This window comes from Peromyscus californicus, unplaced genomic scaffold (assembly GCF_007827085.1).
Source record: "Peromyscus californicus insignis strain IS unplaced genomic scaffold, ASM782708v3 Scaffold_17__1_contigs__length_78620276, whole genome shotgun sequence".
NCBI classification, from domain to species: domain Eukaryota; kingdom Metazoa; phylum Chordata; class Mammalia; order Rodentia; family Cricetidae; genus Peromyscus; species Peromyscus californicus.
The window spans coordinates 28,512,179-28,528,081 of NW_026294469.1; the positions used below are offsets into that span (position 1 = coordinate 28,512,179).

General features: G+C 44.6%; 2 protein-coding genes across 8 annotated transcripts in view; one reads left to right on the top strand and one right to left on the bottom strand.

The window, feature by feature from the left end:
* The window catches only part of Arhgap26 (Rho GTPase activating protein 26), a 729,500-nt gene that overhangs the window by 150,405 nt on the left and 563,192 nt on the right, over nucleotides 1-15,903 (top strand). For all 4 annotated transcript variants that reach the window (XM_052742060.1, XM_052742061.1, XM_052742062.1 and 1 more), the window contains exon 3: nucleotides 7,766-7,899. In XM_052742060.1, the coding sequence (XP_052598020.1) occupies nucleotides 7,766-7,899 (134 nt within the window). The remainder of the gene's footprint in view (nucleotides 1-7,765; nucleotides 7,900-15,903) is intronic.
* The window catches only part of Fgf1 (fibroblast growth factor 1), a 97,870-nt gene continuing 93,774 nt past the window's right edge, over nucleotides 11,808-15,903 (bottom strand). For 3 of the 4 annotated variants that reach the window (XM_052742072.1, XM_052742071.1, XM_052742073.1), the window contains one exon: nucleotides 11,808-15,254. In XM_052742072.1, the coding sequence (XP_052598032.1) occupies nucleotides 15,060-15,254 (195 nt within the window). In that variant the 3' untranslated portion in view covers nucleotides 11,808-15,059. The remainder of the gene's footprint in view (nucleotides 15,255-15,903) is intronic. The other variant, XM_052742074.1, reaches the window with a different exon arrangement.

Here is a 15,903-nt window from a genome sequence, read left to right on the forward strand (position 1 = left end):
CCTCCTAACCCAGTCACCGCTCAGCACTGTAACGTCGGTGAGGAGGCCTCAGCATAGTACACTTTAGGGATGCATAAACAGCCAAGCCATGCATCTGTTCATCTCTTCAGACATAGTTCCAAGTTAGTCCCCTGGAAAGCTTGCTCTAGCTCCCCTGGGCAGAATTCTTCCTCCCACCTGGGTTCCTGTAGCATCCTGCACATACTTCTTTCAACATCCTCATGCTACATTAATGACATGTGTGCATATCACACTCTCCAGCAACGTGAACACCTCAGTTAGCATTTTCTGTTTGATTCTTCAGGGTCTGTTAATATCCCTCTGCCCTAGCAGAGACTATTTTATTGTTTGATTGTGAAGCAGGCTGGTCTCCATCCTGTTGCTGAAAAGAACAAGATCAATTCATAGTGGTTATGAAAAAGAATCTGCCACATTTCTTACAGAAACCAGAGAATCAAAAATATTCTGCACTCAATCCTTAACGGATTGTTTGGTTCTCCCTGGGGCGCACCATGTGACCCAGAGGCTTTAAGGAGAGAGTTTCTTCAGTGTGTTCCGAGTTGTGTTTTCTTTCTTCGATCTGTGCAAAGTCTTGTGGTTCTCTATTTTCCTACCCGGATAAAGATGTCTCTATCCATCCAGTTCCTTCCCCAGCTCTGGAGCTAGCACCGTCTCCAAGAGATTCCCTGCTGCCCCTCTGCTCCTTCCTTGCAAAGAATGTGGGTTTAGATGTGTGATTCTTTTCAAGCTGCTTCGTTTCTTTTTGGATTGATTAGTAATAAAGCTCCCCAAACTTGGACAAAAACATCAAATGCAGACTCTCTGGAGGCATAGCAGTAAGAAGCCAATTATGCCATGTTTTCACTTACACTTACTTCTTCCTTGTTCCAACCCTCACCCACGGCTGTGGGGGCAAACTTTGTCTTGCTTGTGCATGTAAGAGAATTTGTTATGAACAAAAAGCATCTTCCTGTACTCCACCTGCTGGATATAATGTACAAAAGCCTCAGCAGAAGATCTAAATATTTAGCAAATGTAACCTCAGCCTCCAAGCTTTCAAGCCTGGAATACATTTCACAGACTCTCAGATTTGAACCCAGGCCAGATACATGCATACAGATCCTGATTATTTGTGTTCTTTGGCAGAAGGTCTAGAGATGTGTTATAATTCAGCTGTGTGCACAGTTATTTACAGATGTTGCTGGTGGAGTCCCCCCCCCAACTTTCTTGTTTCTATTACTGGTCTTTATCTCCCTGGACAGTCTAGTTCATACCATGTTCTCCACCCCTGGCTTTTACACTTGAGTCTTATCGTTAGTGTGTTCTCTGTGCCACAGAGACTTGGCCTGGCTGCTACCTCTGTCTGGAATGATCTTCACAGGCCTTGTTCATACCTCTTCATCTGGGTCAGTTCCTGCTCTGCCTTCAATGTCAGCCTACTTCCTCAGAACATCTCTTGAGTAAGTTAAAACCCCCTGTTTTATGGCCTGAGGATGTTGGATGTATTTCTCTGTATGAGCCTTTGTATAAAGTACATCCTGAAGCAGAGTGTCTATGTGGGACACATGATACACAGATGTTTGTTTTATTATTAACTATATATTTATTTTAATGTATAATTTTATTTCATATTTTGCAATATATTTTAATTGAAATAGAACTCATCACTTCTCTCCCCTTCCCACTCTCTAGCCTCTCCCAGGTATCCTCCCGTCAACCCCTCCCATCCCCCTCAAATTGATAGCCTCTCTTTCTTTGATTGCTACATACAGATGTATATACAGTCACAAATATATAAATATACCTGCTGAATTAGTTTTTGTTGCTGGTGTATATATGGTTTCCAGGCTGCATTGGACAACCAGTAAGGGGACTCATTCCTGGAAGAGACTTCGCCCAGCAGTCTTAGTTACCTGTTGTTCTTGGTCTACAGGTAGGACCCTGTGAAATTTCCCCCTTCCATGATAGCATGTCTATTGATATTGCCATTGTTCCAGTCTGGTTTATGCAGCCATTTCAAAAAGAGGCTGTTTCACAGTGACTTCCTGGTATTCCGGCTCTTACACTCTTTCTGCCTCCTCTTCCTGGATGTTCCCTGAATCTTCAATGCAGAGCCGTGATGGAGATATATCTCTTGGGGATGGACTCCCCATCATCTATTGATCTCTGCATTGTGTCCAGCTGTGCTTTTCTCTTTGCTGTAAGGAGAGGCCTCTTTGATGAGGTTTGGTAGCTACACTCACCCAGTAAAGGTGGCTCATTCACAAAGAGAGCTTATGGGCTGTGGGTCTCTTAATGGATGCTTTTAAAAATGTGCATAGTCTACTGGCAATTAAAAACTCTTTGTGAACATTGTAGGCTATCTTACTATGGCCCTGCAGTAGATGCAACTGAATCTATCTTAAATAATAAATTTATAATAAATAAATAAATTGCCTGAGTTACAAGTTTCATCATCAGATAATGGGCTAATGTGTCGAACAAGCCTTTGAGAAGCAGTATGAAATTGGGCAAGATTTGGGGAATCAGGCACTCACCAATAAGTTCCAGCAAAGAACTTTATTGGGCACCACTGTCATCTCCAGGCTTGATATATAATTAATAGTTATTGAGAAGTATGGTATTGACTCCAGGCAGTGGTGATGCATTCCTTTAATCCCAGCACTTGGAAGACAGAGGCAGGAAGATCTTAGAGTTCAAGGCCAGCCTGGTCTACAGAGCAAGTTCCAGGACAACCAAGGCTACACAGAGAAATCCAGTCTCAAAAAACAAACAGCAAACAAACAAAAACAAAAAACCAAAACAAAACAATAAAAGAAGTATGGTATTGTATGTCTGTAATCCCAGCACTTGAGAGGTTAAAGAAAGTGGGAGCATAAAACTAGTCTGGAACACATAACAAGAGACTGTTTTTTTAAAAAAATATTGAAAGGCTGCACAAGTGATTGAATGACCAAACTAACAAGTATCCTCCCTCCTGGAATGATGTCAAATTGGTGATGGGCCAGGGAGTTGGAAGGCTGAGGGTTTTCTTGCAGCTCATCCATATGGACTACACACAGAGGAGGCAGGTGGAACCTGGTCAGCAGAGCCTGTGCCTTCAGAGTCCAAAAGTCTCGGAGAGTCACAGGGCTATAGGTACTTCTGGCCTGACCTGGTTGGGGACAGGTATTGCTGCACACTGGGTCCCTGAGGGAACAGCTCTGAGAAGAAGGTAAGTGTGTAGCAACTTCAGAGTTCTCTGGACCCGTGAGGAAGAGAAAGCAATGAGTAGGGTGCAGGAAAAGTCGAGCTAATGTCAACCGAGTTCTGAAACCAGAATGATCTTTCAGAGCTGTCTGTAAAGGTGTGACCTTGGGGATGGATCTTTCAGAGCTGTCTGTAAAGGTGTGACCTTGGGGATGGATCTTCTATGAAGGGTCATCTCTGGGCTGTTTGTGGGTGATGCTCCCAACAGCCAGAGGGTGACTCCTGACAGGGCTGGGAACACAGCACAGAGTTTGCTCATGTGTCTGTCATGGTGGGAGAGTCTCTTGGAGTGGCAGATGTCCATCACTCTCCGTGGGTGTGTCTTCCCTGGGCTTAGAATGTCTTCACTGTTGTCAAAGTTTTTTCTTTATATTAAACAAAAGCCAAGCTAAGCCAGACATGGTGGCACATGCCAGTGATGCCAACACTTGGGAGGCTGAAGCAAGAGCGTTACTGCAAGATCACGACCAGTCTGAGCTATACACAGCTGAGTTAGAGGGCAGCCTGGGCTACACAGTAAGACCCTGTCTCAAAACAGTTGGGGTTTTGTTTGTTTGTTTTTTAAAGCAAACTTTATATTAAATCAAAGACACATCCTTGCTAATTCTTACTTAAAATACTAGATCAGAGAAACTAAATGGCACTTGAGCTATCTGAAGATAGCTGTATTTCCTTTTATAGCCTTTCTTGACTAAACAAACCTAATTTATTTACCTGTTTTCCTTTTTTTGGTTGTGAGCCTAGCCTTTAACGGCTGAGCCATCTCTCCAGCCCATGTTTTCCTTTTTTTAATGTGTTTTTTCAGGTCCTTCTCTAGTTATCTGTTATAATTCAGTAAACTTTCTTTAAAAAAGCCGGGTTCAGCCGGGCGGTGGTGGTGCACGCCTTTAATCCCAGCACTCGGGAGGCAGAGCCAGGCTGATCTCTGTGAGTTCAAGGCCAGCCTGGTCTACCAAGTGAGTTCCAGGAAAGGCGCAAAGCTACACAGAGAAACCCTGTCTCGAAAAACCAAAAAAAAAAAAAAAAAAAAAAAGCCGGGTTCTCCACTCTCTGGCAGTATTTCCTTTCATTATTTCATTTCATCTCATTTTGTGGTACTAAGGCTTGAACCCAGGACCTTGACTGGGACAGTCAAATATTCTATCACCAGGCTACATTTCCAGCCCCTTCTCCCTTGAGTTTTTTAAATTGAAAAATTAATATGCAGCATCTAGAGTGAGAGATATTTAATTACCTACATGTGGACTACAACGGGAAGTAGCGTGGCTTAGGCCTTCGTAAGCTTGAGGTCAACTGAGATTCTCATGTCTTTTTCCACATAGATTGTTTGCAGCTCAACGTTTTCAACTGTGGATTCATGAAGTTTATCGACAAGGTCACTGGACAAAGAAGCTGAATGGTCCCTTGTAGCCTTATTTTATTACATGCCATTTATAACCAGATTTGTTGTAAAAGGAGTAAAAATCTGATGTCTGTTCAATCCCTGTGGTATGCTAGACACACTGTTTCAAAGTGCCTGCATCCTCCATCTTGTAATCCTCCCATCACCTTGTGAGGTTGATCGGTTTTCATTTGCCTTTTATTGAGAAGGTACTGGAAGCACCCATAGATTAAAAGTAACCTCAGATTGAGTGTACTATGGATTAAGTATAAGTAACTTTCCCAAAGTTACAAAGTCAGTTAGTTAATGGAGGAGCCAAGATTTCATGTCTGGCAGTCTGGTTTCAAAAAAAGTCTTCTTGGTCTAGGTTGATTTGAAATCTTTAGCTTTACTTAATATTTTGTTTTTGTGTAAAGAGTGTTTTGCCTGCATGCGTGTGTGTATTAGTCACTTTTCGTTCACTGTGATAAGACACCATGACCAAGGCAACTTATACAGGGAAGGTTTATATGGGGTTTATGGTTCCAGGGGGATAGGAATCCATGGCCATTGTCTTAGTTAGGGTTTCTATTGCTGTGAAGAGGCACCATGACCATGACAACACTTACAAAGGAAAACATTTAATTGGTACTGGCTTACAGTTTCAGAGGTTTAGTCCCTTATCGTCATAGTGAGAAATATGGCGGCATACTGGCAGACATGGTGCTGGAGAAGGAGCTAAGAGTTCTGCATCTTGGTCCTCAGGCAGCAGAAGGAGACTGTGCCGCACTAGGCCTGCTTGAGTATATAGCCCCTCAAAGCCTGCTTCCGCAGTGACACACTTCCTCCAACAAGGCCACACCTCTTAATAGTGCCACTCCCTAAGGGTCAACCATTCAACCACAGGAGTCTATGGGGCCTATTCCTATTCAACCCACCACAACCATCATGGCAGGGAGCATGGCGGCAGGCAGGCAGGCGTGGCACTAGAGCAACAGCTGAGAGCTCACATCTTGATCCACAACCAGGAGGCGGGGAAAGCACATTGGAAATGACTCAAATCTTCTGAAACCTTAAAAGCCTGGCCCCAGTGACACACTTTCTCCAAAAAGGCCACACCTCCTAATTGTTCCCAAGTAGTTCCACCACTTTTGAACCACATAGTTGTCTTAGTTAGGGTTTCTATTGCTGTGAAGAGACACCATGACCACAGCAACTCTTAAAAAGGAAAACATTGATTTGAGGTGGCTTGCTTATAGTTCAGAGGTTCAGTCCATTATCATCATGGTTGAGTGTAGTGTGCAGGCAGACATGTTGCTGACTACATTTTGATCAGAAGGTAACAGGAAATAGATTGTCTGTCACACTGAGTGAAGCTTGAGCAAAAGAGACCTCAAAGCCTGCCCCCACAGAGACATACTTCCTCCAACAAGGCTGCACCTACTTCAACAAAGCCACACTTCCTAATAGTGCCACTCCCTTTTGGATTATGGGGGCCAATTACATTCAAACTACCACAGTAGTCAAACACATGAGCTTCTGAGGCCATTCTCATTCAAATCACCATAGTATATTTCAGCAGAAGACATTGGATCTGCTGGAACTAGAGTTACAGGCAGTTGTTAGCTACCGTGTGGGTTCTGGGAATCAAACCTGGGTCCTCTGCAAAAGTGACAAGGTGGGAATCAAACCTGGGTCCTCTGCAAAAGTGACAAGTGCTCTTAACAGCTGAGCCATCTCTCCAACCCCAAGGTTATTTAAATTAGGCAATGACTAACTGAAGACAGAATACACCAGCGACTCTTCTGAGATGATCAGAGGGATTAGAGAGAGAATAACTTTTGTTGGTTTTTTTTTTGGGTTTTGGTTTTATCTATCTATCTATCTATCTATCTATCTATCTATCTATCTATCTATCTATTTTTTTAAAACATGGTCTCACTATGTAGTCTTGAGCTCATAATCCTCCTGCCTCAGCACCCTCAAGTGCTGGGACCACTGGTGTGCACCATTGTGCCCACCTGCCAGTAACATTCTTCAGTTTGAAGGAATTTAAAAATTACATCACTTTCATAGAGATTTTCTCCAGCACCATGTTTTCTAAGAGGAAGGACCATACTTTTTTTTTTTTTTTTTTTTTTTAATCTTCGAACATTGTAGGTCTAGCACAGGGCATAAGCTATGAGTATGCCTTGTCCATTTATGACCTATCTGCTCCTAACACCCCCCACCCCCCCATCACCACTCCCATCCCCCTCACCCTCCCACCCCGATTCCACTCTTTCTTTCATGGTGATGCCAGAGCAGGACTCTGCAAACGGTTCTCCTCCACCAGGGTTGTGAAGTTTGCCAGTAGAGGGCGCTGGAGGGACACTAAGAGAAGGGCTTTTCTTTTGGGTTCTGGGACTTCCCTTCTTGCTGGGTGCAGTGCCCACAGAGACCTGGTGGTGCAGAGTCTCTGGTAAGTTATTACTGTCCAGAAAACGGCATCGACAGAGCTTCGCCAGCACTTGGATCGGAAGCTTCCTCAAGCACCATCCAGTGGGCTCCAGACACATCTTCTCGGTACAGCCCACATCTCTTCCTTGAGAGGACATCAGTTTCAAGTTTATTCCTTCCTTGAGTTCCTTCCCCTCTTCAGCCCTGGGAATAGTAGCTGCTCCTTGCACCTGTCTTTCCAGTATTCCTTAGGGATCTCTTTACCTCTCTTAGCCATTAACATCTCCCTGTTCACATTATTGATGTGAATGCTGTCTCCTGCGTGAGCGCTGACTCATAGGAGGGTAGACAGTAAATGATTAATAAGTGGATGTGTCAGTGCACCATCAAGGATAGATGTTTTTACTTCCTGTTACTGCTTTTGAGGATGGCACCGGGTGCTCTCTGCCCACTCAGATTTGCCCCACAGGTCCAAGTGTTGTGCACATTTTCAAGCAGTCTTAAATCTCATCTCTCTTTTTCAGTCAGTGAAATGTTGCGTGACAGTCTGGTAGCACCGCATTTCCATCTCATTTGCTCTCTCTTCACAGCCTTCCTGGAACATCTATAGTGTCCGGAAAGCCTGGCCCGTTCTAAAACCCACACCATTGTCTGGACATTTTTAAGGCAGGTGTTCTATTTTGAGAGTGTCATAGATTTTCCTATTCATTTCCACAGGAAACTGCTGGATGCAGTTGGTATCCCCCGGCTCTCAAAGTCCTGCCTTTTCACCTCACACAGAAGAAGTTGGTCTATAAGAATATTCCTCTCACCTGCTTCAGAGAAGAAAGTGTTTTGGCTAAGGCATGTGGGTAAGAGAATCTAACATCTTATGCTCTGGGTCAGACTATACACATTGTTTTTCCTATGACAGGAAAATGTGAAATGTGAAAATCACAATGAAGTCTGTTTCTGCATAAATTGCCTTTCTGCATTCACATCTTCAAACACTTGGACCAAGCGAATCAGTTCTTTAAACCGAATAGAGTTCCCAGCAGAGAGGACTCAACCCTTCATTAAGGCTGGAAGAAAAGTGCAGCTGGGACACGGTGAGGTTTTGCTTGTTTGTGTAATAAAACGGACACCAGTGTTTAGCTGCTGCCTGTGTAAATTTAGCCCGTGTGGTGCAATGGGGTAGGAGGAGGAAGTAATTTGGGAAATACCTCCTCCCCACATCACAAACATTCATATCCCATCAGAAGACCCCCAAATTAGGTTCTATAATATGCGATTGGATGAGGCAAACCCCTGTCTGGCTTCAGGCAGTGTGTGACCTCGTTTCTTGTTTTAATAGCCAGGGTGTAAAATGTCGTGGTCACTGTGTCAGTTGCAAAGTGGAACCAACGTTTCAGTGGGATTCCAGCAGTCATCTAGCAGAGGTCCCCCAAAACTTGAGGGAATGTCAATGGAGTCAGTGTGCTTGCTGGTGTCCCATCCCCATGCCTCCAGCTCCGGCTGAAATGTAGAATAAGTTTTATGTGCAATAGCAAAAGGGGGTTCCTCCAAGGGAGCAGAGGACAGGTTTGGGAAGGGGGGTATGTCATTTTAATGGTGGTGAAAGAAACTACCACTAGTGCTTTTGAGATGGAGAATACATAGGTCTCAGTTCATTTGGGCTTCAATCTCCCTGTAATGTCATGATTGCTCCTAACTGCTGTGGGATGTTCTGTATGCTCTGAATGTGTTGCTCTGATTGGTTAATAAATAAAGTGCTGATTGGCCAGTAGCCAGGCATGAAGTATAGGCGGGACAAAGAGAGAGGAGAATTCTGGGAAGTGGAAGGCTGAGTCAGGAGACGCTGCCAGCCGCCACTGCCATGAGAAGCAACATGTAAGATACTGGTAAGCTACGAGCCATGTGGCAAGGTATAGGTTTATAGAAATGGGTTAATTTAAGATATAAGAACTAGATAGCAAGAAGCCTGAGCCATTAGGCCAAACAGTTTAAATAATATAAGTGTCTGTGTGTTTATTTGAGTCTGAGTGGTTGCTGGCCCGGGCGAGACTGGAGATAACTTCAGCTATACCTAACAACTTTTGTGGGCTGGTGAGATGGCTCAGTGGTTAAAGTGTTCACAGTGCAAGTGTGAGGATGGAGTTTGATCCCCCAGAACACACACAGATGCCAGATGAGTATGATGGCCCACTTGGAATAAGTCCAGCTTCAGAAGGTAAAGACAAGGTATCCCCCAGAATAAGCCAATTAGCAAGACTAGCTATATCCATGAGCTCTGGGTTGATTGAGAGACCTTATATCCATAACTAAGATGCAGTAGTGATAGAGTATTGTTGCTTGGATTCTAACAGCTCCCTCAGAGGAGGGGTGAGAAGGCGCAGCGTCAACAACACAGACACTGGGAGTCCATTGAAGGCAAATAATGAACTCATTTAATCAATAACAGGGAAGGCCTTATATACCCTCCTCCCAGTGCCCAGTCTGTGTGGTCATCCCTCATTGGCTGGACATGATCAAGAATCTGACATCGATCAGGAATTCTGACAGCTCCTGTTGCTAGGCCCTCAGGCGGACCCCAGCTTGGCTCTTAAGGAGTATGTTATGTGCATGCCTTGGCAACTGGTCTGAGCCAATTTCCTTGACCCTATGAGCCTGTCCTACTACAGAGTATGATCTTCAACAACAACCTTGGGCCTTTACACGTATGCCCACACACATGTGAATACAGTACCCCTCCAGGTATGCCCACACACATCCAAAAAACAAGCACACTCGTGCACACCACACATATACAGATGAAAATGGAAACAGAAAAACTTAATTTGTGAAAAGTACAAAGACACCTTTTTGCTGTTGTTTGATGGAGCACTATTACTATTTTAACCAATATGACAAGAATCTCTCTGTGCTTTGGGCCTGTGAGTCCTCTCTCCAGCCATTCAGAAAACAGGAAGTCCATCATATAAGCATCCAAAGTGATTACATCATTTCTATTTTGTTCTTTGTAGTCAAGTGAACACCTAAGAGGGGCAGTCTCAACTGTCCTAACCCCTCAAACATTTAAAAGGCACAGGATTGCCTTCTAAAAATTGGCTTACCAAAAATGGAAATTTCAAACACTGCATTGTGGCAGCAGTGGTATTTACCTCATGCTGGTAAATTTTTTGTGTGTTTTAGGTAGATGAAAGGTGAGAAGATCATTTCCAGAAATTGATATTCAAAGTCCCTAGGTTTATAACCTTTTCCTGGCTCAGCTCTTTTTATGCGTTTCATAGAAATGATAATGAAATAGAACTCTGAGGCCAAGAATTAGAGACTTTATAGACTGTGAGAGTCAGGGAGGGGATGATCTTAAGATCCAAAGTGTGAGAATTATCAAGGAAGAGGAAGTAGGCCTGAGTCTCCAGGATTCCCACAGCAGAAATGAGCTGGACCTGTCCAGGAGGCCACAGCAGATGCTCAGGGCATCGCATCATTTTGTTCATTTTGCATCACTCATGGATCAGGGAACTCACTAAGCTTTGGAACAGATGGTGCCTGTATCACAGGATGTCCCCTTGTCCTATTTATTCGAGAATGAACCATGTCTTTGTAAACACTACAGTCACAGTGCGGAATCATAATTGGGCCTCTTCATCTTTGGAAAGGAGAATGGTTGCTTTAAGCTAGCAGTTTTCAAACTGTGGTTGTGACCCATTAAAGTTGTGGTCTGGAATTGAGCTATGCCTGACCTTTTAGTTCACAGAAAGAACACAATGTACCCCATACTTTTTGTGAAATTGTGTTTCAGCCGGGTATATGTGCAAGGGTTTCCATGTTCTGGGTTATAATGGCAGGGGGTGAAGGTACTCCAAAAAGCTCTGAAGTATCACTCAAGACAACTTACAGTATTATTATTGTTATTATTTATTATTATTTGGGGGGCATGCATGCCATGGTGTACTTGTGGAGGTCAGAGGACAGCCCTATGGAGTGGATTCTCTCCTTTCACCTTTGTGTGAGCTCTGGGAATTGAACTGGGGTTGCCAGATTTGCCCAGCAATACCACTAACTCCTGAGTCACCTTGCCAGAACTTAATGCAGTATTAGAAGGAGAAGAACTGACTATAATGATAGAGTGAGTGCAGGCTGCCCATCTGTTTGCTTTTGCTTTTTTTGTGGTGCTGGAGATTGAACCTAGGGCCTAGAGCTTGCTGGGGAAGCTCTCTCCCCTCAGCTATGCTCCAGCCCTGTCTAGTTATTTTCCTAGGTGGTCCATGTGCATGAGAGAGAGAGAGAGGTGGGGGGGGGGGAAGCACTTGAAGACATTAACTGCCATATGCTAGGCAACAGATTGCTTGTTCTTAATTCTCACATCCCATCTTAAGACAAAGTCCTTTGACATTGACCTAAAATGTTGAGTAAATCCTTAATTTTTCCAGTTCATAATATCTTTGCCTAAGCAGAAGCCTATCAGCTTGACAGTAACAGTGTGATCTCACATACTGTGTACAAGGGAGGAAAAAGTCCCTGAGTCATTAAGAGTACTTGCAAGTTTGTAGATGGTTCCCCTTCCGGAGACCTAGAAGCTCCCTCGTATTGCCTTGTTTCCAAACAAGGTGAAACTGTTTCTCCCTTAGCGTTTCTAATTAGCCTTTAGTGTCCCCTGTCTAACAGTCAGATGACTACAGAAGACGGTGCAGCTGACTCTCTGGGATGCCCGATGTCCCCTCGGAGATGCCCAATGTCCTTCCACAGAGAGATGCTCAGAAACCCGAGACGTGTCAGCCATTAACACAGCATTTATTAGTATCTATAAGGTGCCGTGTGGTACAGTGGGGAGGGGTGGGGTGGAGTCGACAACGTCAGGCATCAATCGTCTTCATCAGAGCCTGCTCTGCAGCCACGGACTGCGGTCGCTTTTGGCAATAGTCTCTGCAGAGCCGAGCACTTGGGTTTCACTGCCTTCGATGCCAAGCAGGGGCCTCGTCTCCGACGGCAGCTGAGGCACCAGTTAGTTTTTTGTCTGGACACACTGCTGCTGGCCATTGGGGGAAACGCCCAGCTCCGTTTCTAGTATGTTACTGTCAAAAGCCCATATGCTCCTCACACTGTGTAGGGAGCGTTGGGTGCCTTGTCACAGTCAGCTTGGAATTGTGAGTGCATGTGAGAGGCACATGACAAGCAGATGGCTTCGAGACTTAGCTATGGAAGAGAGTGCACAACTGAACGTTCCCACATTCAGTGTCCCAGACAGCCCAGGGACCGGTTTACTGCTCCCTTTCTGCAAGATCTGACAGCTCTTTTCCTGATTTGAAACTAGTCCACCCCCGTGAGACAGACAGGGTTAACATCGAAAGTCCTGGGTTTACTTCACCAAGCTTATCCCCTCTCGCTTTGTTGGAGGTTATCTACCATTGGGAGTTTCTAGAACATACTATTAATTCATTGATTCAGTAGGAATCTATGTAGTACGGGTTTTTACTTGACTGGAAGAAATGAATCCAGAGCATCTCTCTTCATAAATACATGCCCAGGGAGAGGGTACCAGACCGACAGGGTCCTCAGGGGCCACTGTCCAATGCCTGACACACACTGGGCCTGGCCTGCAGTAGCTAATGGGCAAATACTTGGATAGTGACTTGGTTGATTGTTAAGGCCACAGTACACAGCAGTGCTTTGAGTCTCTGAAGTCACAGACCCCAGCTCATCGGTGTGCAGTGGTTTTAAATTTGTCTTGGCCAATGTTATACTTGTGTTTGGTTCATATAATGAAAACTACTAACTATTCTAAGATTCGTAGATTTCTTCTCTGTACACGTTTACTGGCCAAATCTTCAAATCGTTATATATACAAAGACACGGTAAGCCATACTGTATCATCACTAGTGTGCCTGAGATTTACTAAAAAAAACAGAATCATATTATCCAAGTTATAGACTAAAAAAAGGTCACGAATCACTTATTGTAAGAAAGCAAAACATTTTCATGATTGTTATTCATTTTTTTTTAAAAGACGGGGACTCTATCTATATACCCCTGGAACTTGCTGTATAGAGCAGGCTGGACTCAGTCTTACAGAGATCTACCTGCCTCTGCCTCCTGAGTGCTGGGATTAAAGATGTGCACCAACAAGCCTGGCAGAATGTTATTATTAACCATGTTGTCAAATAACTCAGTTCAGTTCCTCCATTAGCACTTTGAACTCTTAAGAGTTTCATCATCTGTTTCCTATCCTAAATATGACAGTGTAGTTAGAAGGATTTTTTTAAAGGAATAATTCCTTTAGATCCTTGTCAAACGATTGTCAAACAAGTGAACACTGCCATTGGTTTTAATCCACAGCCACCATATCATTGCTTTAGATTAAAAAAAAAAAAAGTGTGCATGTCTGAGTGTGTGTTCGTACATGTGCATGCAGTACCTCTGGAAGCCAGAAGAGGACAGCAGATCCCTGGAGTTGGAGTTAGAACCAGGTGTGAGCATAGGGATGTGAGTGCTGGGAACTGAGCTCCTATGCTTCGCTGGAGCAGTATGCGCTCTTAACCACTAAGCCATCTCACCAGCCCCTAGATACCTGTTTTTAAAGCACAGTAGAAGACAAAGAAGAAAAGCCTCATGAATAAATGTAGTGTGTTAGAGAACTAAGTAGCTTACCTCCTATGCAGTTATTATCATTCTCTGTGGCTGAATGCGAATCCATTTAATTCCTTCAAGCTATATAAAATGCGACAAAAACATAAAGTCTCACAGTGTATTGAAATGGCGTATGAAAGGCCTTTTCATGGCATTTGTGTCATATGTCAGAGATGAATGGTGTTTCTAATTTGCTGGCCACTTGGGCCAAGTTTACTTTAAGGGGAGGCCTGTTTGGAGAAATAATGGTACCAGAAATGGTCTCTTGGGAAAAGCTATTGGTGAGGTTTAACAGTTTTTTTTGAAGTATGCTTTATATGTCTTCTCAGTGGGCATTTTATAGGGCACTGGGCCAAAGTGCCTTAAAACCATGCTTAACTACCGTAGACACTGCCTGAATGTTCAGGGAGACCCAGGCAGTTGGAGGCAGAGGAAGGTGCGGTTTGAGCAACCTTTGTTTGAATAACATTTTCTTCTTTTGAAAGCATGGTGGGGAAGCCGGCTTGGACCTGGGAACCCTTTTAAAACATAGAACTCCCACACCAGCCTTGTCAAATCAGGTTTTGTATTCAAATCAAACCCTCAGATGATCTGTATGCATGTACGATTTGGGGGCCATCATACTGGGACCCCTGTTTCTTGGTGGCCCGGCACACCATGTCATTCATGGCTTTACTTTTCTCTCTCCTTGTCCTCATATCTAACATCTCCCTTTTGAGAGGCTAGCATCCACAGCTGAAGGGCCCTTCTTCTCTCACTGCTCCTACACCCATGGCTCATCCCCTGACTGTAGATGTTTCCTTGGTGACTTGGGAATGACTGCTGGGCTGAGCCTCACCTTTTACTTGGTGCTGAGACCCCACGCTTCTAGACTGTCCACGGAAATGCCACTCCCTTTTGGTTTTAAGTCTGTGCATGCAGATGGGGGTGGGGGATTTCTGTCTCTATCATGGGATTCCTCCAGTCTCACTATCAACTTCTTTACTAATATTGGTGGGGTGCTGGTAGGGGGAAGGGTAGACCTGCTAGGTACTTGGGGTACTCAAACCAGGGCTTACTCAGTAGGAGAAAGAGCATGGAACTGAGGACCAACTTCTCAGACCCCTCTGGATGCTTCGCATGGCCCCATCTTTGTGTCGTGAGGTCCAGGCTGCAGCAGGTACCCTGAGGCAACTGGATATCCAAACCCAGACCTAGACTGACCAGCCAGCTGGTCCATAGAAGCAATTTGGTCCCTCTGTTCCAAACTGTGCTGCAGGGGGAAAGGGCTCAGCAGAAAAGTGAACTGGCTATTAGAAGCACTGCTTACAGATTCAGGCTCTGTGGGCTGGGGTTAGCGCAGCCAATGGTCAAGGGAACATTTGAGGGTCAACCAAAATAGGGAGCACCCAGACGGATCCCTCTAGTCAGAAGATACCGGCAGGGGGAGAAACAGGATTGCTTTCTGGCCATAGTGAGTCCGAGGACCACGCTTGCAGCTCCCGTTTTTCTTGAGGCCCACAAACCAATTCTTCTCCGCGTGCTTCTTGGATGTGTAAGTGTTATAATGGTTTTCTTCCAGCCTTTCCAGGAACAGGCATTCTTCATCTGGTGTCTGCTAAAAGGATAAAAACCAGAAGGGGGCAGAACTGTTAGTGACATTGAAATAGAGTTCCTCTTTTGTCCACCAGCTGTATGGAAAATCTCCTCAAATTCCTTCCCGCGCTGGTGCTTTTCACTCAAAGGCTGGCATTTTTGTCCCAGTGCTGTCAGGAACACGAATACTTGTGTAAAAGTTGCTTTGCACATAAAAGCACACACACTGGAGCTTCAACTCATTTCTGTTGTTTTGAGATGGGCCTTGAACTCCTGATCCTCTTCTCCCTGCCTTCCACAGGCATGTGCCACCATGCCTGGCCATTTGGAAGAAGAGAAAATAATTTTACTTATTTTAGTTGTTTGTGGAAAGAATTATAGTCTTTAAAAAAATGTGTGTGTGTGTGTGTGTGTGTGTGTGTGTGTGTGTGTGTGTGTGCGCGCGCGCGCTCACATTACCCACTCGTGGAGGTCAGTGTTGGAGCCCACTAGGTTTCCTAGTGGCTGTACCCAGCAGGACTGCATAAGAGGTTGGTTGGACCTTGGGCCTGGGTACCAGGTCTTTGTAAGACTTCAACTAGCAAGGGGGAGGTCTTTTGCTCCACCCCTTGGCATTGTTATAAATAGCCCTTTGGAAGAAAGCTCTGGCCCGTTTGGATAAGAATCCAGGC